This window comes from Oryzias latipes, chromosome 15 (genome assembly GCF_002234675.1).
Source record: "Oryzias latipes chromosome 15, ASM223467v1".
Taxonomy (NCBI): Eukaryota; Metazoa; Chordata; class Actinopteri; order Beloniformes; family Adrianichthyidae; genus Oryzias; species Oryzias latipes.
Window position 1 is genome coordinate 21,787,911 of NC_019873.2, and position 27,452 is coordinate 21,815,362.

The following is a 27,452-nucleotide window of genomic DNA, read 5'->3' on the forward strand; positions in this document are numbered from 1 at the left end:
GCACTTTAACGTTGGGAGTTGGGTCATCTAGACCCACTAGACAGTGCTCTGAACCTTTTTTCTTCAATGATTTGTGATCTTCACTGGTGTCCATAGATTACATTAAATCCTCTCAACCTTTATCCACCTTCGTCATGGTTGGAATAACACATCAATGCAATGGTGGGGTCATAGGATAGCACAAGGGTTAAAGGTTCTGAGGCTTTTCTTTCATTGGCTGCAGAGTACTACACTGCCCCCTGTTTAAAAGCAACTCAGAAACAGATAACTAAGCAGGAATATCAGAAGTGGTATAGACATTTGAAATCATAATTAACATTATGATTTTATGCAGTTGGGGGGAAAAAGAAACAACATCAATTCATCAAATTTGACTTTTAATAAAAAAATATTGACCCTTTGCAAAATCCTTTTTCCATGGCAGACCCCACTTCAACGATGTTTGGGGACCTCGCTTCCCTTCCACTGACTGGTCTCAGCAGTATCGTCCACCATGGTGGATGTTTATCATCTCGTTCCCGCCTACTATAACGCAGAATTATGACCTTTGTAGCGTATCAATGACGTACGGGTCGGATACATGTGGCCTGGCCGTTCAGGCGGAGGTGACATTTCAAAAGATCGGACACGTATTGGATTCAGGACCACATACCCAAGTGGCCTGGGTCGCATTTGAAAAGATCAGATCTGTGTCGTTCAGACTGTCATGAAAAGATCAAATACCGGTCGCAATATTTTAAAACATATTAATTATTTCAAAATAACTTTTATTACATACACCTTAAATAAATAAACATAAAACATAAACAGATATTATAGTGAGAGGAAATTCACTACCACAAAAGATTAAGCTTCTGTTTTTGCAAAACAAAGCTTTTTTAGGCAGTTTGTACCTATTTGGTTGTATAATGTTTATTAATTATGAAATCATACTAAGCTACTCTCTGTGTATTTGTATTAATATTCATCAAACATGCATAGTATCTGAAAGTTACACAAAACATGACATTTACAAATTATTCCCACTAATCCGTATACAGGAACTTGGTCATTTATGTACAAGATTGAGAAAGTGGCTGTAAACCAGAAGTCCGTCTGGCACTGAACTCTTTCTGCAACCTCGGCTTTCAGTTCACGTCTAACATTATAAAAGGCTGACGATTTTTAAAAAAATAAAAGCAATGCTTTTCTCAGATTAGTTCACTTCCAAAAGAATTACTCTGATGATTTTTATATCATGATTTTTTAGTGTTGCAGGCTGTTAAAGCTCTGAAGTGAAATGAGGCAAACATGAGGAGCAGCCTAAACGATCATGCATTATGCCATGTAAGAAGCAGCCCGGATTACTGGGCTATTTGATAGAGGATTACAGAGTTGAAAGTTGCAAAGAGCATTGATGCTTTAAAATGAAAAAAGGGAGAGAAAAAAAGAAAGAAAAAATGCAGGGTTCAAAAACCCAGACATATGCTTGAGTTACAGAGGTTCTTAAAGGTAGATGAAATATGTAGGACAGAACATTTAAAATATGTTTTCCTGTTTACATAATTTTCACAGTAGACTATAAAAATATATAAAGTGTTGTAATGAAAGTAAATAAATAAATAAAATCCTAGGACATTTGTGTTGTTATAACTGAAGCATTGAATTGGTCAAATTGTCTTGTGCCATACACAGTGGATAAGGATTACAACAAAAAGCTGCATCAATCCCTCCACTCGCATAAACACTAATGATGGAGCAAGAAAGCTGATGCTTCAGCGGTCTAGAAAATAGGGGCCACCTGTCTCAGACAGATTTTTATTTATATATTCTTACTATTTTTTAAAAGATCCTGATCGTAAACAAATATGTGCAAACCAAACTGATCTCTTTGCATCATAAGAGAGAACAAATGGATATGAAGATGAGGCTTGTGTGATCTGATCCAAATGTGACGTCAGACAAGGGATGTTGAAGAGGATGTCTGTGTTTGGGTATTATGTCAAATAAACAATGCAACCGGTCACTGCTCGTCTGATGTACCATCTGCCTCAGCTGATCAGTGCAGATCAGAAGTGATGCGTACTTTGCTGTGTTGAGTGAGGGAGAAAACAGAAAGACACAAAAAGGGTTTAGACGACAAAAAAGCAAGTGTTGGCTAAAATCTGGCCTGGATCTAGACGCAAACATGATTAGCAAAAATTCAAGGAGAGGTGTGAGTGAGGTGTGGACTAAAATGTAGAATATAAAAAGATTTGTTTTGGTAATATTTTACTCTTTACTTGCAGTGATGAGCAAGAATTATCTCATTTCTGTTTACTCCAGTCTTTATAGATTGAAATAAAAAAATTGGCTTTGCTTTTTTGTCCTTGGAGAAGTAAAAAATAAAAGATCTTTCCTCACCAACACTAATGTCACTTTCTGGTCAGAGTAAACAGCAGGAACTAGCAGGAATATCTGCAATACAGTATCTCCTCAGGTCCAACATATGAAGCTTTCACAACACTTTATCAGTAACCACAGAAGTTTATCCCAGTGATTTTATTAAACAAGGTTTACAGAAACTCACATATCATTCATATTAAATGTAACCATCTGCACAGAAATATTATTTTAACTTCTAAAGGTTTATTTTAAGGACTAAACAGAAACCTAGAACATTGTTTTAAGAACAGAAAAAGTCCTGCAAATCAGAACTCAATTGAAAAATGTGTTTGATAAAGATTGACATACTTTGTTAATAAATGCATTAAATTCCAACAACACTTTGAGTGCAGTCTTTGTTTTGCATTTTTGGTTACAAAATACGATCAACTTGAGTTCTTGTTTTAATTAAAGTGGTTTGGTTTAAAGAAAAGCTTCATTTCAACATTTCCATTGACTGGTTTGGGACAGTTTACAAAATAATTCAATAAATTTAACAGCACCACTGTGTACAAACAAGTCACAAAGAAAACAAATTTTTGCTGAATTATTTTAAATAGATGACTAGCTTTTACACATTTTTAAATTGTGTACTTAGGCATAATACATATAATTGTACATAAAGAAAGAGCTACTTAACATTGTAGAATAAAAATATTGAAATGTGTAGAAATATTTTAGTACTAGATACATGATCTTTTTGACCCTTTTTGTTACATTAACTTTGCTTGTAAAAAGAAGCCTTTTGATGTTTTTATGAACAGTGAAACTGGGAACAATGAATTTAAATAAAGCTACTTGAGTCATATATTAGCTTCATATCTAAAAACTGTTTTGCTAAGAGACGAGATCTTTGGACAAATGATGTCAGACCAGGGATCTAATGAGGATGTTTTTCGAACAGAAGCAAAACATGACAGTATTTTGACTTTTACTCTGTTGACATATGGTCATCTTTCACATCTTCTTTGGGCCTAGAACAGAGGGAGAGAAAAGATTAAAACCAGGGCTGGTAATGTTGCTTCTCCATTACATATGGAAGTTAAAGTGATGCTCTAAATGTTTTATTGTTTGATTTAATGTGTAAAAATATGGTCCATTTTTGCCGAAAGAAGACATGAGTGTGAAAAATAAACAGTAAGGATTAGAAGTGTTGTTTTTTTAATTCATTTCCATTCTGTTTTTACTGAGTAGCAACAGAAATACAATTCAGCTATTGATGCTTCAAAACTCCTCAGCTTCATGGCAATGACTGAAACCTAAAGAATAAAATCACTTAGTTTATATATGTATAAACTAAACAGTGCTAGCCTTCTATTAACAAAGGTTTCAGCTAATGGAAGATTTTTTTGGCAGATTCGTTTCCAAAGTTACATTCTATATCACAACAAAGCATTTTATTATTTTTTTAAATCTTCTAAATCCATTTTTTCAAATAAGCATATTTTGTAGAATCAAACAATTTTAATAACTCACCTCATTATGTGGCTATTAAGAGCTATCAATTGTCAATTTGTTTTTAACAATTTTTGTGGGCTTATAAACTTAAACTATATATTAATGATAGCAACAAAAAGATGTGCAGAGTTGAGTTATCCCATGGAAATCTAAAAAATGCTAAATCTAATATTCAATTTTTTCCTTTTATTAAGGGAATTTCCATTAGAAATACTTTTTCAAAGGTTATAGTTATTTTTAAAAATGTAAATTTGCCAACATTACTCTTCAGTACCCTAAAGAATTTTTTAGAAATGGTTATTTCTGTGTTTTAATCCCAAAAAGCTGTCTAATATAGTCCTGCTGTGACTCTACTGTGTTCAGATTTTCCTTTATGATGCCAGTCTTCCGACCTCCTCCTCACCTTCCTCTCTTCGCTGGAATCTTTATTGACCAGACCCTCATCACTGGCAGCCTGCAGACTATCGAAAGTGCCCTGCCTGTCGTGCTCCGCTCCAGATGAGCTGCTTTCTCTTTGACGGTTCTTCCAGGTTTTCATGATAACCTCCAGACAGGCAAACTTGGTGTCAGTGGTGCAGGCATACATGCCGATGGGCACAGCCAGAACCATGGCTAAAACTACAACCACAATGTGGATAAGCTTCTCCCTCTGCTCCATCTCTGTGATGTCACTCCCTGTCACAAATACAATGCACTGGCCCGGGCGTGGCACCTGGTTCTTGAGGGTGACACAGATTTCATATTTGGTGGCAGGCATCAGGTCAGAGACAGAGTAGGAGTGGATCCCAGGTCCAATGTAGGTGGTTTCTTTCTTAGCAGTGCCTGATCGGCCAAAGTGGATGGTGAACCAAGTTTCAGACGGGTGCTCGAGAGCAGCAAACCACTCAATGGAGATCCCACGAACTGTCTGCTTGTTGATTCGGATGTCAATGAAGACGTTTTCATCACCAGCACTTGGTGCACCTGGGAAGCCTGGAAGATGAGGGGACTGTGAGCTGACCGCAGACTGGACATCCAGAAGAACATTGGCTGAGGAGTTTCCTATGAAGTTAACTGCAGTGCAGGTGTAGACACCATGATCTGCCATGCGGACAGAAGGGATCACCAGGATGGATTTGATGGTATCCTCAGCTACTCTTTCCTGAGATTCTGGGAGAAAAACAAGGTATGCAATGTCATAGCAAAGCATGTCTACTGAAATGTAAAGTTAGTCATCACCACATACATTAAATTTTCCATCAAACAAATAAATTTTGCATTTGTTGTTCATCTTAAAACAATTGTGCAAAAGATTAGAACAGAAGCAATGGAGTAATCATGATTAGATAACTTGTCCATAAACTGAATTTTAAATTCTATACATTTCTTTAATCATATTTTTAAGAATTAGCAGAAAAAAACAAACTAAATTTAGAGATTTCTGTTTTGCTTTTTTCTATTGCTGTAACTATAATTCTTGATATAGTTTTACATTACTATAACAGATTTGAAAAAGATTGCATTGCTTTTGGAATATGTTTTTGCTTTACAGTAGAAAAACAGAGAAGAAACCAAAAGGAAACCAAAAACATGAAAAGACAGGCATTGCTGCTCTTACAAATTTAGCATATTGCTAAAAGATTTAGCAATAATAATCAGAATTGAACCATCTTTCTAACTGCAGCTAGAACCTGTTAGATAGATCATGCCCTTGTACTATCCTAGGCACTTTAACGTTGGGAGTTGGTTCATCTAGATCCACTAGACATTGCACTGAACCTTTTTTCCTCAATGATTTGTGAACCTCACTGGTGTCCATGGATTACATGAAATCTTTCCACCTTTATCCACCTTTGTTATGGTAGGGAGAACACGTCAATGTAAGGGTGGGGTCATCTAAGATAGCACAAGGGTTACCATCATATTATTTCTGGTCTTATTTCAACAGCAGCTCACATGTGGAACTTTAAAACTTTGCACACAAAAAAAGGAAAATTATATAAATAATTTGATGGCTAATGCATTGAACATCCATGTTCTAGCCTGGAAAATGTAAGGTACTACTAGTAATGTACTTATATAAGATAACCCCATCTCCTCAGGACATGCCTGGTTTAAGAGTGCATGTAGAATATCAAAGGGGGGCAAGTCTGGGTGTCCTGACAGGTTTGTGGATACATTTATTTTCACCTTATATAAATCATTTATTTCTTATGTTTACTGTTGAATACTCTTCCTCTGTATTTACAGGGCTTAGGACAGGCACAAGCAGGACACTGGTTTGTGCTCTGAGACTGCATTTAACTTTGTTTGTCTGCCCATCGATCCGTCCATTAAAATGGTCAGAAAAATGTTTTTAAAAAAGCAGCCTTACATTAAAAATAAAACTCATTTGTTGGGTGAACATAATAAAAGTATTTCCATCTAAATAAAATGTGTTTATATGGAAAAAAAATATTTGTGTCAGGAGATCTGAATGCAATTATTTTGGTGCTACATCATTTTTTTGTGTTACTGTAACATGATGGTCAAGGTTCCGTTTAACTGCCATATCTGACAGCAGGCACAATGTGCTTGTGACCATCACTGCACTACAATACTTATTGATATTCAGTAATTTAAACATGAGTCCAGTTTAACTCCATCTGGTGTCTATAAAAAGCTGAAATAACACTAAAATGGTAAATACTTGTATAATGCTTTTCTACCTCCAAGGACAAAGTGCTTTTACAGTCCCTGTCCCATTCACCCAGTCACACACACATTCACACACTGGTGGCCACTCTGCTGCCAAACACATGCCTGCCTATCACCAGAGGCAAGGTGGGGTTTAGTGATTTGCCCAAGGACACTTTGACTCATGGGCATGCAAGGCGGGAATTGAACCTGCAACCTTACGATCATGGGTCAACCGCCCTACTGCTGCACCACGGCCACCCACACTAAGTTAACTTTAGTGTGAATACTAATTCACACAATGTTGAGAGCACGGCTAGGCCACAGGTCATTTGAAACGATTTGAGACCACTTTGAGATAATCACCAGTTCCAAGGTATTTACATATTTTCTTCATTTGCATCCCTTATTTTCAAAAGTACATTATTTTACAACTGAAATGTGTGAGTGTGTGTGTGTGTGTGGGGGGGGGGGGGGGGGGGGGGTCCTGGACCTGATTTTTGGCCACCATCTTGTCCACAACCAGGTCCCCCTCAGAAAATAGATCCACCTGTTACTGCTTTGGGGTAGTTCTTCAAGCTGGGTTTTGTGCCTTACTGCCACCTTCTGTTCTGGAATATACTATATTCGCTGTCTCAACCTAATACACTTAAGTAGAGCAAAAGCTCTATAAGCTGATGGCTACATTTTTAAATGAACATAATTGAATAATGTCGAAACACAAAACATTAATGGTGGTAGGGGCAATTTTTACACCTGGTTTGATTTTTTTGAGTGTATATTTTTTTTAACTTGTATTGTTTTTTGTTTTTTCTTTTTAGTTATTTATTTTACAGGCCATCACATTTGAGGGGACAGTCCCTGCATTGCCCCCCTTTTCCTGCCATGCTTACATCCGAAGACTCTCACACGCCTGTTTGACTTCTGATCTAACCAATGTTCATATTAAAAATACAAAAAACAAAAAAAAAGCCATTAAAGTAAAGGTTTGAAATCACAATATGCAGTAAAAACTCCCCTCTAAGGGTTTAGTGAAAACAAATCTGGCATTAATTACATTCTGCGTAGTAATCTATAATCTCCAACAATTTAAATTAACGCTGAGATCATGCGTTGAGAATGTTTTGATAATTTAATCATATGAGCTAATAATATATGGATTCTTTTTAAATATGCATTACACATTTGTGATTAAAACTTGCATGCAATTTATCATCATTCATTACTTGAAGTGGATGTTCCTACCAGGAAATCCTCTGATTATCTTGAGGCCATATGTCCACCACACGGCAGGGTCAGGCCTGGCCTTGGCCACACACTGCAGGGTGACGTTCGAGCCCAGCGGCCGGCTCACGTTCGCTGTCGTGGTGGTCACGGCGGGCTTCACGCACGCCTGTAATTCGATTTCATGGAAGAACTTCCCGGCTTTAAAGTCCGGCCCTGAGCAAGTCAAGTAGGAGTTCATCAGAATTATTGGGGGGCTTAAAGATAAGATAAACTCCACGAAGCCTTTCAGTCGGCAGTCGCAGAGCCAGGCGTTGTCGTGCAGTGCTAGAACCACGTTCGGTCCGGACGCCATCGCCTCGCGCTCTTCCATGTTCTGTAGTTTTTGGTAGAGAGGCCAGTTTTGAAAGACCTCCTTTGAAATAACCGTGAGACGATTGAAAGACAAGTCTAAATACGTCAGACCAGGTAAAAACTTTAAGGCATGTTCCGGCAGGACGTCCAGCTGATTGTGCTTGAGGTCCAGGATCTTGAGAACCGGCGTGTCCTCGAACGCTGTCCATGGTACTGAACGCAGCTTGTTCCCTTGCAAGCGGAGCTCGGACAGATTCCCCAAACCCTCCAAACCTTTTGAGTTGATCACTGTGATGTCGTTGAAGTTTAGCCACAAATTCTCCAAAAGTTTCGTTATTGAGAAAGCACCTCTGGGAATTTCAGTGAAGTGAGATTTTTCGATTCGTATCTTAGTCAGATCACCTGGAAGGTTCTCTGGTATGGCGCCAAACGCACCATCCTCCATACAGACGAGTGACCTGTGGTTTTAGAGAAAACTTCATATAATTTCACGAAAATATCTTCAAAAACACCCTCTAATTTTGTTTCAAAGAGGAAAAAAAACTTGTATGTCACCGTGTTGTAATGAAGTAAAAACAAGTTAAAAATAGCAACCTCTTAAGTCTGACCAAAGACCTTACCTTCCATGACGGTCATCGACGCAGCTGCAAGCAGGTAAACACCGAGCGAGGCTCCCTTTAGTGTTAAACAAAATTATAACCAGCAGGAAAGAAATTATTTCCATAGTCTGAGTGAACAACTAAATTTCAGGGTTAACATTTGTGCTCAAGTCATGTGCGTTGCAGCAGACGACAGAAGCCTATTAAGCTTAATCCCTGACACAGTTTGCATGGAACAAGTGGCTTTTAATTCTTGGAGGAAGGATCACTATCACAAAGGTACACAATGCTTGTCTGCCAAGTTCTTTCTTTGCGGAACAAAATAATAATAAGGTGTTTGAGTGACCCAATCATATACAGATCTACATTTGGAATAGAACAATGACATATCTAAGACCAAAGCATAGATAAAATAACATAAATGTATATATATATATATATATATATATATATATATATATATATATATATATATATATATATATATATATATATATATATATATATATATATATATATATATATATATATATATATATATATATACATATATATATATATATATATATATATATATATATATATATATATATATATATATATATATATATATATATATATATACATATATATAAATGTAATGCCACTACACTCAGCTCCTGGTCACTGCTTTAACCCCCTGCCTGTTTTTTTCTTTTAATCAGTTGATGTGGGATTATCCCCAGACCATTTTTACCCTTTATTGTTCCAAGTTACATTTTACCTAAAGTACCCTTAATGTATAACACAAAACACTAGGTCTGCTATTTGAGAGCTTTCAGCTGTTTATTTGGGTCTACACCACAAAGAGACACTCTTTGATATGTAATTGTCTTCCTCTGCATGCATGGGGTGGGGAGGGGCGGTGTTAAGGATCAGAAAATACAAACAATTCAGATTACTGATTTGTTATAATTTAATATAACTTGCCACTTATGCCCATATAGTCCAGCTAAACATGTAAAGTAATAGTAATCTTTAGTTTGCATAAAAAACACAAAAGTTACTAAACTCATTCATATATGTTCTTAACCTGCTAAATTCCTGTCGGGGTCACATGGCTGCCAGCCAAACCTGGCAACTATTGGGACAACTACTGGACAAGTCGCAGGGACACAAACATTGACACCTGAGGACAATTTATACAGTCAGGACCAATGCTTCAAAAAATGCTTTAGTTTTTCACATTTTTATGCAATCTTTTGCATTAAGTCTGCACTTCAATGGCATCTGAGTTGTTTTATTTAAAATTCACTGTGGTAATGTACAGAAACAAAATTAGAAAGAATGTGTCTCTGTCCAAATATTTATGGTCATTTAGCCTATGAAGCATGTTTCTGGACTGTGAGAGGAAGCCAGAGAAAACCCATCCATGCTTGGGGTGAACATTCAAGCTCCACACAGAAAGGACCCAGCTGTGATTTGGAATGGGGGCTTCTTACTGCGAGGCGACAGCGCTTACAACTGTGTAGCCCTCAGTCACAAAATTTTGAACTCTAAACAAACATACATAAGCTATAAAGACAAAAATCTGATTTTTTTTCTACTAACTGTTATCAGGATGAGGAAAGTTGTGAAAACAAACACATTTCAAGACTAAATTAGTATAAAAGTTTATTTAAAGAGATTCCAATATGTAGTGTGACTAAAATAAATAGATCTACATAATACATGGGTTAATATTCCCCAAACTGGCTTGATATGGGTACAGTATTAAAGTATATTTCTCATCTCTGGGAATAAAAATCATTTAGCATAATTTCTTCTTTATTTACATGGTGTCATAGTTCAGTTCTTTTGTGTACGTCTCTCCAGCTCCAGCTTGTCTCCATTCACCAGTGTTGAACCATGCCTGTGTGTATATCTTCTCTGTGAACATATGACAGATACATACAGAGGCACAGGATTAACTGTGTGTGTAAGTGTACATTATCCGATAAATATTTACAAATCGTACATATGAGATATAAACAAAGGAGTGTCTACCACTGAGTTCCCTTTAAATCAGATTAGGTTGAAGGGGTTTCTTCGCTGGGTCATTCAAGAGAGATGAAATTAAAACTCCAACTGTGCCATGTCCTTTTTTTTTTCTTACAGGCTGAGTGAAAACACGTTCTTTTACACAAGACAGCAATTGTTCAGATAAATGTGCAATATTACAGTGGTGTTCTCCCTGTGAGAAAAAGCACAATAATTCTCTTAAACTGATATTTCCATTATAGTGCAGCGTGCAAAAGCCCTTTGATAGAAGTTGGCTCTCTGTGGAGGTGGAGTTGGTGGCATTATCCAGCGGGGAGGGACGGGTGGTGGGGAATCCCATTGAGTGGGGGATTGAGTGCGTGTGGGAGGGGGACTGACGTCAGGATGCGTCGTAGGGTAGGGGTAGGGGCGGTGGTGCGGGTATGGATGTGGGTGGAAGTGGACTTGTGGACAACGGTGATAATAGGTGTTGGGGTTTGAAGCACAGCGTTGATGGGCGTTGGGGTTTGAAGCACGGCGTTGATGGTGGTGAGTCCGAGGAACATGGCGTGGTGCGGGAGCCGGAGCTGGAGCATGACGTCAGCAGAAGTACTCATTAGGCTGTCCCTCTATTTTAGCTGTGGCCTCAGAGTCCAGGCTGGAGCGGGCCGACAGCAGCCTGTTGGACTCTTCTGGGTTCAGTCTGTTCAGATACTCCCCTTCTAGCCCTTTAGCTTTAGTAGTAGGTGACAGTGTTTCAAAAGTCACATATGAATCTTGAATGTCCTTTGATTTCTTGCCCCAGTACTTTTGAATGCGTCTCTTCAGGGCCCCACAGCACACAATAACAGTGAGTGGGACTGCAATGACACAAGCCACAGTGATGACAATAACATTAATCAGCTTCTGGGTGCCTGTAGCACTCGCTGCTTCATCGGTGGAGAAAATGACACACTGCTCCTTCTTGGGAATCAGCCCCTTCACGCACACACAGGCGATGTACTTGGTCCTGGGTACCAACCCATCTATAGTCACACGGGTTTGCCCTGCTCCAACGTTTATCTTCCTCATGTCCCTTTCTCCAAACACTGCATATAACACAATAAATGATGTTGTGTTCTTTGCTTTCGGGGCTCTCCAGTTCAGGGAGATTGTGTTGTCAGTGTCCCCCACCACCTTCACAGAGCGAACAAGTCTATCGGGGTCCTGCTGAAGCGATGAAGTGTTGGCAGCCAGGTTGCTCAGATTTGTCTTTTCTAAATCCAGAAGAGCGTCTGGGTTGGAGGAAGTGGCAGCCCCTTGGGTGGCCCTGTCAGTCAGACTATAATTGGCTGGTCCCTGGTCAGGTCCAAGACCAAGTGAAAGGCCAGGATCAGCGGTGGACAAAGATGAGGTGGAAGAAGTCTGAGCTACATATCTGGCTACTAGTTTTTCCTGATAAGCAGCTTTGCCCATTTGGTTAGGTTTCTTGGCCTTAGCCTTCTTGTCATTGATGGTTTGATTCCCTTCCAGTTTTGATGAGTTAGAGACAACAAGAGAAATTATAGCCTCAGCATTCCCTGCATAGTTAGAGGCTGTGCAGATGAATTTCCCTGAATCACGAAAGGACACAGCTGGGACACTGAGGATGGACCAGGTGATTCCCTCCTTAGATGTTTCCTGCAGGACTGTGGTGGCAGAAAGAGACAAGTGTCAAATTTAAAATGACAGCATGTGGAAAAACTTGAAAATCCTACTAAATTTGGGTTCTGAGAAACTCTCCTGATGACAAATGTGCAAATAAATGTCAGGCAGGTTATTACACAATGTTGCTTTGATTGTGATCCCCATTGCGTAACTCTCTGATGGCAACAGCTGTGAATCAGATGTACAGTCTAAATAACCACAGTGGTAGCTTTCTGATTAATTGACAGAAGCACAATAAAAAGACTAAACCATCAGAGCACATGTGAAACACGCGAAAAGACATGCTGGCTCACCTGTTCCATTAAGGATCTGCCCATCTGCTCTGCGCCATGTCAAATCTGGAATGGGAACGCCAATGGTGCCACAGCGAAGCAGCACATTGTTTCCAACGGGGCTGCGGACTCGTGCTACAGCTGTGTGGACGCGTGGGAGCTGACATTGACGTAACTCGGCATCGCTGAAAAGCACCCCTGACAGGCTCTCCGGGGCGGAACAACGGAGTCTTGTGTCAATGAATGCCACTGAAAGAGTGGGCGACTTCTGAAATTGGACCAGGTCATGCAGCCGACAGTCACATACCCAGGGGTTGTCATGGAGACCTGAGGATAAGTGGACAAGCCATATTAAAGAAGGAATTTGAGTGTCTAGATGTGTGCAAAGTGGAAGACCAGGCTGCAGATGGCTGGTGTGGATGCTATGATCTTAATCCTGTAAGAGGATTTCCATTTAATTCATAAACTACATCATGAACATGATTATGGCAATGATGTGATGATGATGATGATGATGATGATGATGATGGTGGTGATGACACATTAAGGTCAGAAGTGGTCTGGTGACCAAGATCACTCTTTGTGGTAATTTCATGTTAAATAGGCACAGAACTGATCCTGGACCAGCTGTGTTTCTTGCTGCTTATATGAGAAGCTGTGAAGCGCAGCAGCAAACCTGTGTTTGGCTTTAAGACCAATCAGTTTATCAACTACTACTCTTTCATTTTATGATTCTCAAATCTAAAACTGGTTAAAAAACATTTCTTATTTATCAACATATCTGTTCACAGTAAATTATTTTTAAAGATGGGTTCTGATTGTTAACTAATCAACAATTTGATCTTATAGCATGTAAAATACTCCTGTGAATCTAATAAATGTTTTTTAAAATACTGAAATGCGTATTTTTGTTAAGCAAATACAAATATTTGATAATCTAATATTTGAAACATTGAAAATCATTTACTTATTAAAATATATATTTTTTAGCTCATTTATTGTTTCTTTTTCTAATCAACCTATTAATTGTTTCTGAAATGGGTTTGACATATTTGTGTTTTGTCATTTTTGCTTTTGCATTATTCCACAAGTAATGCTTGAAATAAACCTAGAAATGAAATCATTTAATATGCATTTTGTAGACTTTTCTTCATTAACGACAAGATGATACCTGCTACATCTTATATGCAGTATTGTGAGGCCACCATCTACTCACTCAAGAAGAGTTTGATACAAGAACACTTACCAAGGATCATCTTGGAGCTCTCAGGACCTTGTGTGGGCTTTGCGGCCAGCCACGTTGACAGCACCTCTGCTGAAAGGGTCAGCAAACTATTGCTGGACAGATCCAGGTAGGTGAGGTTTTTGATGTACGTGGTCGCTTCTGCGGGCAGCAAGGTGAGCTGGTTGTTGTGCAAATCGAGAAGTCTCAGGCTGGGGGTGTCCATGAGAGATTCCCACGGAAAGGCGGTGAGGTCATTCCCATCCAGACGGAGCTCTTCCAGGTTGTACAGTCCCTGGAAACTGTCTGGATTCAAGGTGGATAGAGTGTTGAAGGACATCCACAGGAATTCCAGGCTGGAGAGGTAGTTGAAGGCTTCGCTTGGTATCATCTTAATGGATGTCTTCTCAATTCGCAGCTTGGATGTGTCAACGGGAAATCCGTTTGGCACAGTGGATATCTCAGGATCATTGCATATCACACTTCTGCAAGTGGAAGACAAAAATGGGCTAAAGATTATTCTCCACAAAATACATTTCGGCATTTCTTTTTAGTGGCACAAAAAGTGTTGATACAAAGGGGTAATGTTACAGTTCAGTCACCCAGACAAAAATTCCAGATAAAAACCCCTATGCACTGAAAGTTTGGGGCATAATCATGATAGAATGTTAAACACTTTGCTTATCCAAACAAATAAAAGCAAATCCATAACAAAATGCTTTTAAAAGATAATCCTGCCTTAAATAAAATTGGATCCACATGCACTTTTTAAAATTGTATGTGCACGTGTTTGCCCCTGTGAAAACATCTTTCTTCTCACAAGAGAACTTCTGTCATCTATGCAAATACAAGTGGGTATAAAAACTTTTTTTTACAAGAATCTTACCTGGCTTTTGATCCATCACTCAAATTGTGGTAAAAACAGCTGCACTGTGAAGGGCAGGAGCTCACTGGAAAGATTAGTTCCCCTGTGACCATGCAGAGCACAAGGAGCAGCAGGGGCAACATTTTGGCGCAATTTTATGCTCACGCAGTCTTGCCTACATGCGCCCAGTTTGCACCACTGAAGTCAAACTGACTTTTTCTTCTCTTATTTACAGAACTGTCATCTGCATGGCTTTATACCACCGCTTCGGTGTCCCATAGTGATCAGACTGCTATGAGTCCCGAGATAAAAAGGATAGAAAAGGATTAGCGAAACGACTGGCGTTCGTTTCATTTGGATGCGTATTGCATCCCGGAATCCGATAGGCTGCGCAGAGACGTCTCTATTTATTATCACAGAAAAACACTTCCGAAAAGGTCATAAGCCATTGGGATGTACTGTTTTCCCCCTCTCTCTTTCTTTCTATCTCTCTTTCAAATGTTGCATGTCCATTTCAGCCCTGCCGTGACTGTTAAGCTGGATGAGAGGAAATAAATATGTTTTACCACAAGGTGGCCACTATATTATATACTTTGTAGCTTTAACCTTGGGGACTGTGAACATATGCTAAACAATTTTAATATATTATCAAACCATAAATTTATATATTTTTTAAGTGAAATGTACAGTTCTTGATGAAAAAAAAACTAAAAGTTGGGGCAATGTCATTTATGTCAATATTTTGTAAGATGACAAAATAGGAAAAATACATGAGTTTCGGGAACAGATTCTGTTTAACAATCAAAAACTTTACGTGGCTCAACAACTAAAGATCACAGACACAGGCTTAAAAGAAGACATCAACTAACTCAAAATAAAGGTGGAGAAAAATAAAAATGATGAATGTTTATAAGCAGAGTGCAAAATAATCTAGGTTATTTTTAAAATTTGACTCCAAAAATAGGCCCGTGCAACACACACTTAAATCCATTTGTGTGTAATTTACAAAAAGCTGCTGAATTATTTTTTATCCGTATTTTTACTTTTAAAAAGTAACAAAAATTGTCGACTGTTCATGTTGCCTGGTTTGAAAAAAACTTGGCAAGCCTGTAAAGTGAATGCTTTGTAATCACATTCAAGAATAAAAATAAATGTTATCCTCAGCCTTCATCGCTGGTAAATAATTTTAAACAAATTAAATATCTATTAAAAGTTGGTGAATTTAGGGTTTAGTAAATTGGTTCAGTGCCACTGCATTTTCTTTAGCAGTTAACTGTAAAACATATATATATATAACGAAATGGGAAAAGTATGAATAATGTAAATGTTGTAAAGAGCTGGCAGGCTCTAGACAATATTCTAGTGAATCACAATTTTTTGAGAGCTGAGCTGAGAGCGGCAGGCATAGCCTTGAGAGGTCAACTGACAATTTGGCAGATAGTGGGAAAATGAGGAGGATTTTATACTGTGGAACCCTGATGATGAAACTGGCAGCAAGTAAATGGGAGGTGGGACTCCACCCAGTTCATGCAGGACAGACACACAGAAAAGAGGACAGGGATCCTGACAAATAAGTGGTTCTTGGCTGGCAGACATTGTCTTAAGGTGTTACAATGAAGAAAAACAAATGTTAAACAAACCTCATAGCTAAATTTCTCACCATTGTTTGAGACCATGCAGAGATCAGAGCAATACAAAATCACAGAAAGTAGCAACGACAGAAAAGGATAAAGACTGACATATTTCAAAATCCTTTGAACATTTGCGATAGAATAGAATAGATAAAGTATTCACTGCAGCAGTGGGAAAACAGAAAGCATACAAGCAAAAATGTCACAGAAACATATGTTTCAAGACAAAACAGAGAACAGAACGGGATGAAGACGGACAAAAAGATATTCTTGGAACATCTGTTGTAGGACAAAAAAGATCAATTTATCATCACAGCAGTGAGAGACCACATTGCAGGCAAACATTGGAACATTTGTAAAAACATATAATAGCAACCGTAACAAGGACAGACTATCATGAAGACAAACTCAGAAATTACTGAAACATCAACATTAAAGATAACGACAAATACATAAACACTGGATGTTGGAAGACAAAACAAGTTAGTTACTATAATAATGACATTTACATTCATAGCAGACAAATGAAAAGGGTACAGTTAAGAAACAAATCCACTGTGTCCCAAATAAACCAAAATTAGTCCAAGCTCATAAAAACATAACTCTAAGTGTTGATCTGGGTCTTTTTCATTTATACCAAACTTCTATGTTTTAGTTCATTTATTTTATCACTTGCTAAGTGCTTCGGTACTATACCTATTTCCATTACATCACAAGCTTTGTGATCATGTAATCCCAAACCAGCATCATTTCATCTTTTGTGTGACACTACAAACAGCTATAGTTCTTTGCAGCTGAAACATGAGTAATCCATTACAAACTGGTGCTGGCCTCGGAAAAGTGGCTTTGTTAGAGAATCAAAGATTTATTAGCTTAAAGAAAAAAATGGTGTGCAAAATAAAAAGCCAGCAAAATCATAGCACAAACTTCAACCTAAATTAAGTTTGTGTTGGTTGAATCCCAAAACGCATCTTTGAAGTTTCTTTTAACAATTGCCAAAAATTCTTTCCATGCTTGCTAACAAGCAAAACATGCAAATGTTAGAGATTCCACCAGTAGAGGGGGACTTCACACCATAGACACTGTGGGCACCAGGACCCTTACCATGACTTTGACTATGACCCCACTTGTAAATGCAGGAAACCTATTAAATACTTTTAAACCTTTTCATCTTTGAAAACTTTTTGATTGAAGAAAATCTGCTGCAGGAGAAGGATCTAATTTGACACTGAGTGTGTTTTATTTTGAAAGAAAATCATTGCTTTGTCAAAAGAAGCTAAACTTGTTCTGATCTAACGCCATCATAATCTAAATTTTATAAATATTTGAAAGCCATGTTTTTTTTAATTAATGACTTAATGGCAACAAAAACAGTGTATTTTCCTGAACAATGAAGTGGAACTTTGCAGCTCTTGCTGGATTTTGGTCATGGGAAACTGTCCCACATGACTCTTTTAGTGTTAATGGTTGCAGACTCCAGATCCATGCATAGTAACAATTGGTAAAATGCAGCTTCTGTATACATTTTAATTGTCTGTCACCTATCCTAAAAACAGTTTGTTTTTGCATGAGCATCAAAACAAAACGAAGCAAGTACTGGCTTCAACCAGGAAGTAGGACAGAACTTGAATGGGAAGCATCCCATTTGCACTGTATTTTGTTTTAAGGCTGCGACATGTAAAATTACCATCAAAACAGTTCAATCAAAGTGGGGCGTAAACTGTCCACTCTGCATGAGTGGAGCCGCTGCATCATGGAAGACACCTGTTGTTGAGGCGCCCTAAAGCCCTGAAGCCCTAAAGCTGCGCTGGGGCTGCAAGCTGCGTCAAAACGCGTCCCGTGATCGGCTGCAGCCGCATCCTCGCCGTGACTTGCAGAAGACAAAGACTTGTTGTATAACTCACTGAAGGCTGTATTGTTGTGGCGGGCAAATGCGCATTAAAGGCTACGGTTTGTGCGGTTATGTTCATTAAAACATTCCTGCGCGGATTGGGGCGACATCGAGTGAGAGAGCGCGGCTTTACATAATAAACTGCACGCTTTTCGCGTGAAATGCGCCTTTAAAAGCGAGCTCCGTACTGACACACTGAAGCGCATCCAACGGCTGAGGAGAGCCTCAAGTCTGACAGCTGCTACCGGTTGCAACTGGTTGCGTCAACACGGCGGTAGGATGGCCACGTCGTACCCTTTACCGGAGGGTTTCTCCGAGTTCGACGTGTTTTCTCTGGGATCTTGCCTGCTGGTGGAGGGTGAGTGTCTTGGAATTCAGCCATGGTGTGGGGCTGCGCCCTTATGGCGCGCTTCGTCCGGTCCACCTCTGACAGGACTTGACACCGATCCCGTGATGCAGCGTGGAGACAAAAAAAAAGAATTTTTCGTTTGGGTCTCCACGGAAAGCATCCACACAGAGAAACGCGCGCAGCTGTTAGCGATGCGTTGTTCTACAGTCACGCACAGTTTTTAACCAAGAGGGTTTAAGGTGTCTGTTTGTTTGTGTTCCACCAAAAGGGCTGTTGGGCATCTTTCTGAATTCGGTGACAATCGTTGCTTTCCTCAAAGTCAGAGAGCTGAGAACCCCGAGCAATTTCCTGGTGTTCAGCCTGGCGATGGCTGACATCGGCATCTCCATGAATGCCACCATTGCAGCCTTCTCCAGCTTTTTGAGGTGAGTGATGCTAAGGTGCAAAAAGTACAGATTATCCAAATCATTTCTAACTACAGGAAGCAATAAAACAAAAATGCGAAATAGGAAAGAAATAATAGCACTCTTTTTGAAAATGTTGAAGATCCACTAATGTTATATGTCACCAGGTACTGGCCTTATGGCTCAGAAGGATGCCAGACTCATGGCTTTCATGGCTTCCTGACAGCCCTCGCCAGCATCCACTTCATTGCAGCCATCGCCTGGGACAGATACCATCAGTACTGCACCAGTAAGTACACACAGTGTTGCTATGCACAGCCAGAAAGTCAAATGCATCCCCCAGCCACACATGACCTGAAGGGAGCAGCTGGTCAGTCTTTGCACTGGTCACAGATTGTTTACATCAGAGTGACAAAGTGATGGCAGCTCATCAACAGAAAAAAAAACCTGCATGCTTGAAAATAAAACTTTAATTTTAAAGATAATTTCAACCTGAAAGTAGCCTTAAAGATGCAATGCAATATTTTTAAAATGTTCTTTCTGGCATTTTTCTGATGATGGAGGACATACATTAAGAAAATTAAGCCTAAAATAGTGTTTCTGAGTATTTCTACAAGCTCCCTCCCCTGCTCTGTTCAGATGCATCTACTTGTAGATTCATGTAGGTTTTTGTTTTCCTTATCCGTGCTGACATCTGGCTCAAAACTGTACAGATCTGGTATTGTTCGCCATTTTTGTTGCACTGGAAATTTTAGGTTTGGGTAGTGAGTGGCTGTAAGCTAGCAGGAGAGGTGTAAACAGATGGATGATGGGGAATGGGGGAAGCCTTATTCTGCAGCAACAATTCCGCCCACAACCAGAAGCAAATTTAAACTATTGCTGCTCTGCAGAAACTATGCCCTAAAACACAGGGTTTTTTGGGGGGTAAAAATTGCATAACCACAATTTAAAGACTACGATGAATGCTTTTATAATAGATCAAAAGATTATCATTGTGAGACTTTAAGCCCTAAAAACAAAATTCAAATGAGAGGGAAAGAAGAACCAACTTTTCCTTCAGAATCAAGGTTTTTGTTATAGATGCAGAGTGGCATTTTAGAATTTTTTTCAAAAAAAATTGGGCTGATGTGTTTGAAAAGCCTTTTAAGCAGACATTACAATTGTTACTCTCACCAGGGACAAAGCTCCAGTGGAGTACTGCCATCACTCTGGCTGTACTAGTTTGGATCTTCACTGCTTTCTGGGCTGCCATGCCCCTTATTGGCTGGGGAGAATACGACTACGAGCCCCTCAGGACTTGCTGTACACTGGACATCAGCAAGGGAGACAGGTATTGTTCTTATCCAAGTGATGCCACAAAGACAAATTCAGGTCACTTCACATCTTTTAAATTTATCTTCTGAGACAAAATCCCACAACCTTGTTTATGTTCGTCTTTTAACAGGAACTATGTCTCCTACGTGATCCCAATGAGCATCTTTAACATGGGGATCCAGGTGTTTGTTGTTATGTCCTCTTACCAATCCATTGCACAAAAGTTTCAGAAGACTGGAAACCCCAGAGTAAGTAACACAACACGGCAGTCCTCAAAATGTCACACTATTGCGAGATTTTTACTCCGTTTATGAGATTTCAACCAACATTTTTAGCATTAATGATTAATTAAAAAGAAACAAATGAAGAGGAGTAGTGATACATGGTTCAAACCAATCTGTTATTGCCAAAAACTGACAATAAATCATCACAATAATGCTTGATCCATAAATTTGTAAAAATATAGAGTCAACTTGGTGCTTTCTCCTGCTTTGAAGTTGCTCACTAGCGGAAATAAGGTGAATTCTTCTAAGTCCAACCAGCTTTCCAAAGCTAAAACACAGACGTGGAATGTGAAGCATGCACTGACATACAGGTCAGTGCCACAGGCATTAGACTCAATGCTTCAGTTATGAATGCAGGCAGTGGCCTGTGTTTTGACAAGAACAATTTGTCAGCCAATAGCAAGTGTAGTGATAGAGTTCTGCAGGGACTGAATCTTGTGGCCCCACATCAGGTTGCGTAAACCCATTATTAACAGTCATTTGAGCTGGCCAGAGATTCACTCATTACAAACAGAATGTGTGCGCAGTAGAAACGCTAAGCTCCCCACCAGATAAAAGAAACATTGTGATTGTCATAAGAGTTTTTAGAGTAATCAACAGGATGTAAACCCTAAACATATCTGCCTGATGTTCATCTGACAAACATGCTGAGGAACTCTGCTCTCAGTGCAAAGTCTTTTTTTGACAGATTTGGCTGAAACTCAAATTTTGTTGCATTGATTTGAGGAAGCTTTCAGACTAAGCTTGGAATAAAAAAAATTGTAAATTTAAATTACTGACCATTACTCAGTTAATTTTTAGCTTTTCAATGATCCGAACCCACCTGTGCCTATTGATGTAAATATGCATCAAACCACTTCCGCTTCAAACTTACTTTAATTTTACATTTAAATAAAAGCAAAAAACATAATTAAAAATGTTTTTTATTTCATAGCTGGGAATAAATTCATGTTTTCTTACGGTTCTCTCTGCAGTTTAACGCCAGCACTCCCCTGAAGACTCTGTTGTTTTGCTGGGGTCCCTATGGCATCTTGGCCTTCTACGCCGCTGTGGCTGACGCCAATCTGGTCTCCCCCAAAATCAGAATGGTGAGAACAACCACAATCTCTGTTGTTCCAATCTGTTATTGTGGCATTCATGGCATAAAGGAGGACTTGGTCCTTAGCTGCTCAGATGAGCACCACATGACAATGTTGTGTTCTTGGTTAGTGAATAACAAAGAAACCAAACAGCAAAAACAATGTGGGAAAAACTGCATCTTTTTTTGTTGAATTTGTGTTTAAATTAACTCAATTGTCCATAAAACCAAAAATCATGGTAGGTTTCTGGTCTGTAGCCTTAAGGTTTATGAGGGCAAAATCCAGAAGAAGGGGGGCACATCAGCAGTGATATTAGAGAAATACCAAGCGTCTCGTTCGCCAGATTCTACTGATGAAGTGTTTCAGGCAGATTCCAGGCTTCCTAGGACTGATCATGGCAGCAGGGTCATCACAAGTTCAGACTCAATGGGAAAATAAAAACAAGGATCACAGACTCATACCTATGACTTGCTTGGAAAGGTTTCAAGCTTAGCAGCAGATCTGCAGTTGAGTGGCTGACTGAGAAAGTATTTAAGCTGGGGCCCCGTCAAAGTCCAGATGTAAGTCTCCTTGAAATACTGTTCAATCTTGGACCGGAAAGGAGCTCTGCTTCAATGAAAACCAAATATCTTTGATCCAATGTAGTAAAGAGGAGGGGTTAGTCACCTCCAAAAACAAAACATTGCTGGCAATGGCTGTACTGCTTCAAAAAAAATCACCCTTTTTTTTGCACTTTATCATAGTTTTCTTTTCAAATAAGAGCTGTTTGCCTCATTGCTTACATTCAAAAACCTGGTAGGAACTGATTAATTTTGTTATTTTTCTGATATATTTAGGACTTGGCTCAGAAAAGAATTTGCTTTCTCTTTGACATGCCTGAAACAAACTATGTGCAGTTTAATAACCAGCTAAAAAGACCAGTGCGTGCAGCACCGTGGTGCATGATTGTTTTCTTGGTGCTTCATTTATAAGCTCCACAGCAGGGTCTATTACGAGTGCTGTTTGCATGTCTCTCCTCTGATTGGCTGTTTATGATGAAGACCTTTTTCCTTCTTGATGAGTCCCATAACAGGCTCCATAGGTTTGTGTTTTCTGAAAAACAAATATCACCAAAATAACATTTTTTAGCTGAGCCTAATTGTACCTGGAAGTTTGGTAGGTTCTGACGTCTCTATGTGTCCTCACAGATTGCTCCTATCTTGGCTAAGACCTCTCCCACCTTCAATCCGCTCCTGTACGCTTTGGGAAATGAGAACTACAGAGGAGGTATCTGGCAGTTTCTCACTGGGGAAAAGATTCATGTACCTCAAGATGACAATAAGTCCAAATAAACCAATCCAGCATCCACACTTAAACACTCACTGTCCTTGATGTTTCTGTCTGTGAGCATCCATGCATGTGTTGTGTCTTAAGCAGTGATAATCATTGCCCCCTGTAAACATCAGAACTTTGTCTCTGCAGTTTTTGTTTTTTTCTGAAGGTGCTGAGTTATTATTTACCAATACTTGGAAATATCGGAAGCTGCTAACATAGCCAGTTTTGCCATGGAGGAAATGCTGAAAAATGGGGCTATTTCTGTAACAAATAGGATTTCTTTCACATTCAGGTTTAATTTCAAGGAGTAGCTTTGATTTGAGCTCATCCTAAGAATTTCATATTGCAAACAGATTTCATCTTCATTATAAAGCGACAATTGAAAGCTGAAATTGAAAGCACATTCACATATATACTGCAATTTAGAGCTTCAAATGTAATTTTATTTTATTTTAACATTTTTACAGCACAAATTTTCTATCAAGCATGATGTAAACAAGTAAATCTCTGATAAGCACCTCCTGTAGAGGTATTTGTATTTGTGTCTACAGTGCAGAAAACCCTTTGCTCAAGTATTTTCCCAGAAGTTTGGATCTGACTGACGGTGAAAACATTTTGTTAAAAAGGTTTGGACAACCCATCTCTAGACCATTGTGATAACCAATTGCTTTTTTGTTGTTGTTGTTTTATTTTTTCCTTTTCTGCTGTGATAAGTCAACAGTAACTCATCACACTCCAAGACTCGTCTCTGTATGCAGAGCAAAACTTCAATAATCCTTGGAACAAAAGGTCTATTCTTCAACTCACAGCCCCAAGGACAAGTCAGATTAGAGTGTGGTTGTAGATTTACTGGTACGGCTTGACACTTGTGTCTGAAACACAAAAAAAGAAGTCATAGGGACAAAGAAAGTGTCCACTTGAAGAAGAAACAGTTAGTTTTGTGCAATTTCACAGCCTCTCCACCGCAGATTTTGAAAGTCTCTATTGACCCAGTTAACCTTTTTTTTGCACACCATGTTTTCCCTGAGAACTTTGGCCACAAATCTTTACCATAGACACAGGTGATTGCTGTAAGAATTATTTTAAATGTCAGCGTAGTATTAAAGAATAATGCCCAACAAATTTGATCTCATTTCTGCATTTACAGCAGCCTTGAAAGATCTATATCCCTTGGGCTATCCTATGACCCCACCCTTACATTGACGTGTTCTCCCTACTATGACAAAGGTGGATAAAGGTGAAGAGGATTTCATGTAATCCATGGACACCAGTGAAGATCACAAATCATTGAAGAAAAAAGGTTCAGTGCACTGTCTTGTGGGGTCTAGATGACCCAACTCCCAATGTTAAAGTGCCTAGGATAGCACAAGGGTTACATTTTATTTTTACACTCTCTGATTCAAAACAAGGAATGTCAATTCATCATTTTAAAAGAGAACAGATTTCTAAATTTAAACTGCACTCCTTTAAAAGACATATATATTGAACATCATTGTTGTTGTTTACCTGAACATGGGGGCATTAGCTCAGTTGTTGTCTAATGTATATGTGATGTAAGTCCAACTCTCACTGTCTGTGAAATATTTAGAAAGTGGCAAACATCTTTTTCTGATGAAACCAGACTGATCGTGATCCTGTTCTGTTGTAATAACATGTACAGTGGCTTTTTGTATATTTATTATTCCCTATAAAAATGCTATATATATGTATATATAGACAATGAAGGATCTTGTGTCTTTATTTTTAACATATAAGCTAATAGGTGGCAGTGGCCCAGGTGGTTGAGTATGTCATCCAATAATCGAAGGGTCGGCGGTTTGATTCCCACTCCCCCCAGTCAACTGTCGTGTCCACCAGTGTGGCTCCACTGGTGTGTAAATGCGTATAAATGTCCCAGTCAAATGGTCAACGGGCCGTAGGCGCGAAGCGGCAGCCACGGCTCTGTCAGCCTGCCCCAGGGCAGCTGTGGCTACATCAATAGGTACCATCACCAAGCATGAATGAATGAATAATAGTGAATGAATAATGGAGACATTGTAAGCGCTTTGAGCGTCTGGAAAAATGCAGATAAATCCAATCCATTATGATATTATTATCAAATACATGTCATTATCAATTTTTTTCAGGCTGGGTAGCTCGGTTGGTAAGGTGGAAGGCTGCCACGCAGGAATCCAGGGTTCGAGAGAGAGGAATGAACAATGGTAATGGGGCAATTACCATGTCAATAATGAGCAATAAACATCACCCCCTTTGGCAAGACCCTTAATGCTACTGCCTACCGAGCGCAGTTCGGCTGGGCTGACCCGATGGGTCAAATGTGGAGAAGAATTTCGCCATTGTGGGATAAATAAAGTATCAATTATTAATTAATTTATGTGTTTTGAATGGTTATTTTAAAGAAACTTATAATCAGGAAAATGTATAATCTGAAGAAGTAACTTGAAAAATTAATAATGAATGATATGAATGATTGATGCTTGTACTGATGAAAACATCAGAAAGAAAAACAAAAAGAAAAAAAAAGTCATGGCCACCAGCTTATAAAAGATTTTTTTTTACCTGTTTATCCTTTATTATTACAAGTTTTTTCCTTCAGGATTCAGGTGAGCATAATGTATGATAATTTTTTTTCAAACGTGTTTTAAAGTGTCAAACATCAAGCAGAAAACATTCTGCAGCTTTACAGGCAGTAAAATTCCATGTTTTACCTATTCTACTTTTTATTCTAAAGTGCATTGTAATGCATGTTTGAGCAAATACAATAGAGTGAGCCCAGTGTGACATCCAGTGGAACCCCCGTGTTGAACCATATAAGCAGATTAATTGATGACAGCTTGTCAGTAGAGTGGGGCCTTGCATAATTTTTACATGTGCTTTGGGAAAACCACCGCCCTGATGCATCAGCAATTTTCCCATTGATTACAGTTCATGGGAAAACACTTTTGCAGATTCAGCTTTCAGTTTAACTCCTTCAACAGTTTTGCTATATACATGAAGCCTCAATGGCTTTTTTCTTGTAATCAAAACAAAAAGAGTCCCAGGACACTGAGGAGCACATGGAGATGTCAGATGGTGGGAAAGTCACTTTGACCTCACTTCCTGAAAGGCTGCAAACTATGATTAACTACCATTGGGGATTTTGAGACATTTCACGCCCAGTGTGCCAAAACGAACAACAAAACAAAACGATGAACAAGTACTGAAAGAAAGGAAAAATGCATGGAAATGAAAAGTAAAATTTGTAGCCACAGTCCTACTTCAAGTTCTACAAGAATCAAGAAAACATAACATTACCAATCATGCAATTTACCTTTTTTTAACACTTTCAAAACAAAAATTATTAAAATTGTCTGTTTATTTTCCTAATTCAAAGCCCAAGAGCAAGTCATTACTTTGAAATGTTTATGACTAAATATTACACAAAATATCAGACAAAATTCAGGATAATATATTAGTATGTTGTCATAGATGACGTTTGCAGATTAATTATTTAAAGCACACGAGCTTAAGATTTGACATCACATAACTGCTGGATTATGACGTTTTGAATCCAAATTTCTGGCAGGAAAGCAAGGTTAGCTTTTTCTTTTCATCCGCTTTTCCTGTCTTACAATCAAACATATTCAGGTATTTAGAGTTCTCTGAGGATTATCTGTTGCCAACCAATGAAGTCTCATATGGGTTTTTCAAACGGATTACACAGCAATATGAGCACAAATGGCGTCAGGAGGGAATCAAAGCAAGTGGGAAATGTTCGAGAAAAACTGGCAAGATTGAGTACTTCAATGATCAATGAAAAAATATTTTTTCTGGCAAGTTGTTAAAAAAACATACATTTCCGCAGAAGTTAATTCAACACAATCCAAGCATAAAGAAGTGCAGCATTTTGGTCTCTGATGTAGCTTTTCTTCAGAAAAAGTGATGATGATTTGGAAAACTGAAAATACAAAATCTGATTCTGTTTTGCAGTAAAAACAAAACGGCAAAAAGCATGCTTAGTCCTGTGGTCATGAGGTTGCTGGGACCTACTTACTGCCAGAAAAAGGCAAGGTACACCCTGGACAGTTTGTTAGGATATCACAAGACTAAACAGAGACATCTATCAAACTAAGAAGCCTGTTTTTGGACTGAGATGAGGTGCCTGTTTAAGAGGAGACCATCCAAGCTCCACACAGAAAGGACACAGCTAGGATTTGAACCGGGGACTTTTTGCTGTGCAGCAAAGATGCACCACTAAACACCCGAATTTGTTTCACATGAAAAATGAAAACGAATAAAAACATTACATTTTTGAGGAACAAAGATGGTAAAGCAAACAAAGGAACATTTTCAACCTGTTAAATATGATATTTTCAGACTTTTTCTTCCTACTTTTTCTGTTTTTTTCACATAATTGTGCAGTTTCAATGGCATTTCTAACCTTCAAAAAATTTTGTAAGGATTACTCATC

The 27,452-nt window shown here is 38.7% G+C and overlaps 3 protein-coding genes across 4 annotated transcripts; 1 reads left to right on the top strand and 2 right to left on the bottom strand.

Annotated features, from left to right (window-relative positions):
• Positions 1-2,485: 2,485 nt before the first annotated feature.
• Positions 2,486-8,904, bottom strand: LOC101156762 (leucine-rich repeat, immunoglobulin-like domain and transmembrane domain-containing protein 2). 2 transcript variants are annotated; one of them, XM_011484434.3, is made up of 4 exons: positions 8,715-8,904; positions 7,762-8,552; positions 4,265-5,010; positions 2,486-3,377 (listed from the first exon to the last, which is right to left on the bottom strand). In XM_011484434.3, exons 1-4 carry the CDS (start codon positions 8,816-8,818, stop codon positions 3,354-3,356), a joined length of 1,665 nt encoding a protein of 554 aa, XP_011482736.1. In that variant the 5' UTR covers positions 8,819-8,904; the 3' UTR covers positions 2,486-3,353. The 2 variants fall into 2 exon arrangements, with proteins under 2 accessions (XP_011482736.1, XP_004077165.1); XM_004077117.4 differs by having other exon boundaries at positions 2,486-5,010.
• A 1,425-nt stretch (positions 8,905-10,329) lies between these two features.
• LOC101155954 (leucine-rich repeat, immunoglobulin-like domain and transmembrane domain-containing protein 1) lies at positions 10,330-17,530 on the bottom strand. The gene is made up of 4 exons (XM_004077365.4): positions 14,758-17,530; positions 13,896-14,356; positions 12,671-12,976; positions 10,330-12,358 (listed from the first exon to the last, which is right to left on the bottom strand). Exons 1-4 carry the CDS (start codon positions 14,877-14,879, stop codon positions 11,292-11,294), a joined length of 1,956 nt encoding a protein of 651 aa, XP_004077413.1. The 5' UTR covers positions 14,880-17,530; the 3' UTR covers positions 10,330-11,291.
• Positions 17,531-18,248: 718 nt separating this feature from the next.
• On the top strand, positions 18,249-24,727 carry LOC101157001 (RPE-retinal G protein-coupled receptor). Its single transcript, XM_004077118.2, has 7 exons — positions 18,249-18,616; positions 18,876-19,032; positions 19,179-19,300; positions 20,188-20,341; positions 20,456-20,573; positions 21,584-21,697; positions 22,876-24,727. The coding sequence occupies exons 1-7, from the start codon at positions 18,538-18,540 to the stop codon at positions 23,017-23,019; spliced, it is 888 nt and encodes a 295-aa protein (XP_004077166.1). The 5' UTR covers positions 18,249-18,537; the 3' UTR covers positions 23,020-24,727.
• Positions 24,728-27,452: the final 2,725 nt, after the last annotated feature.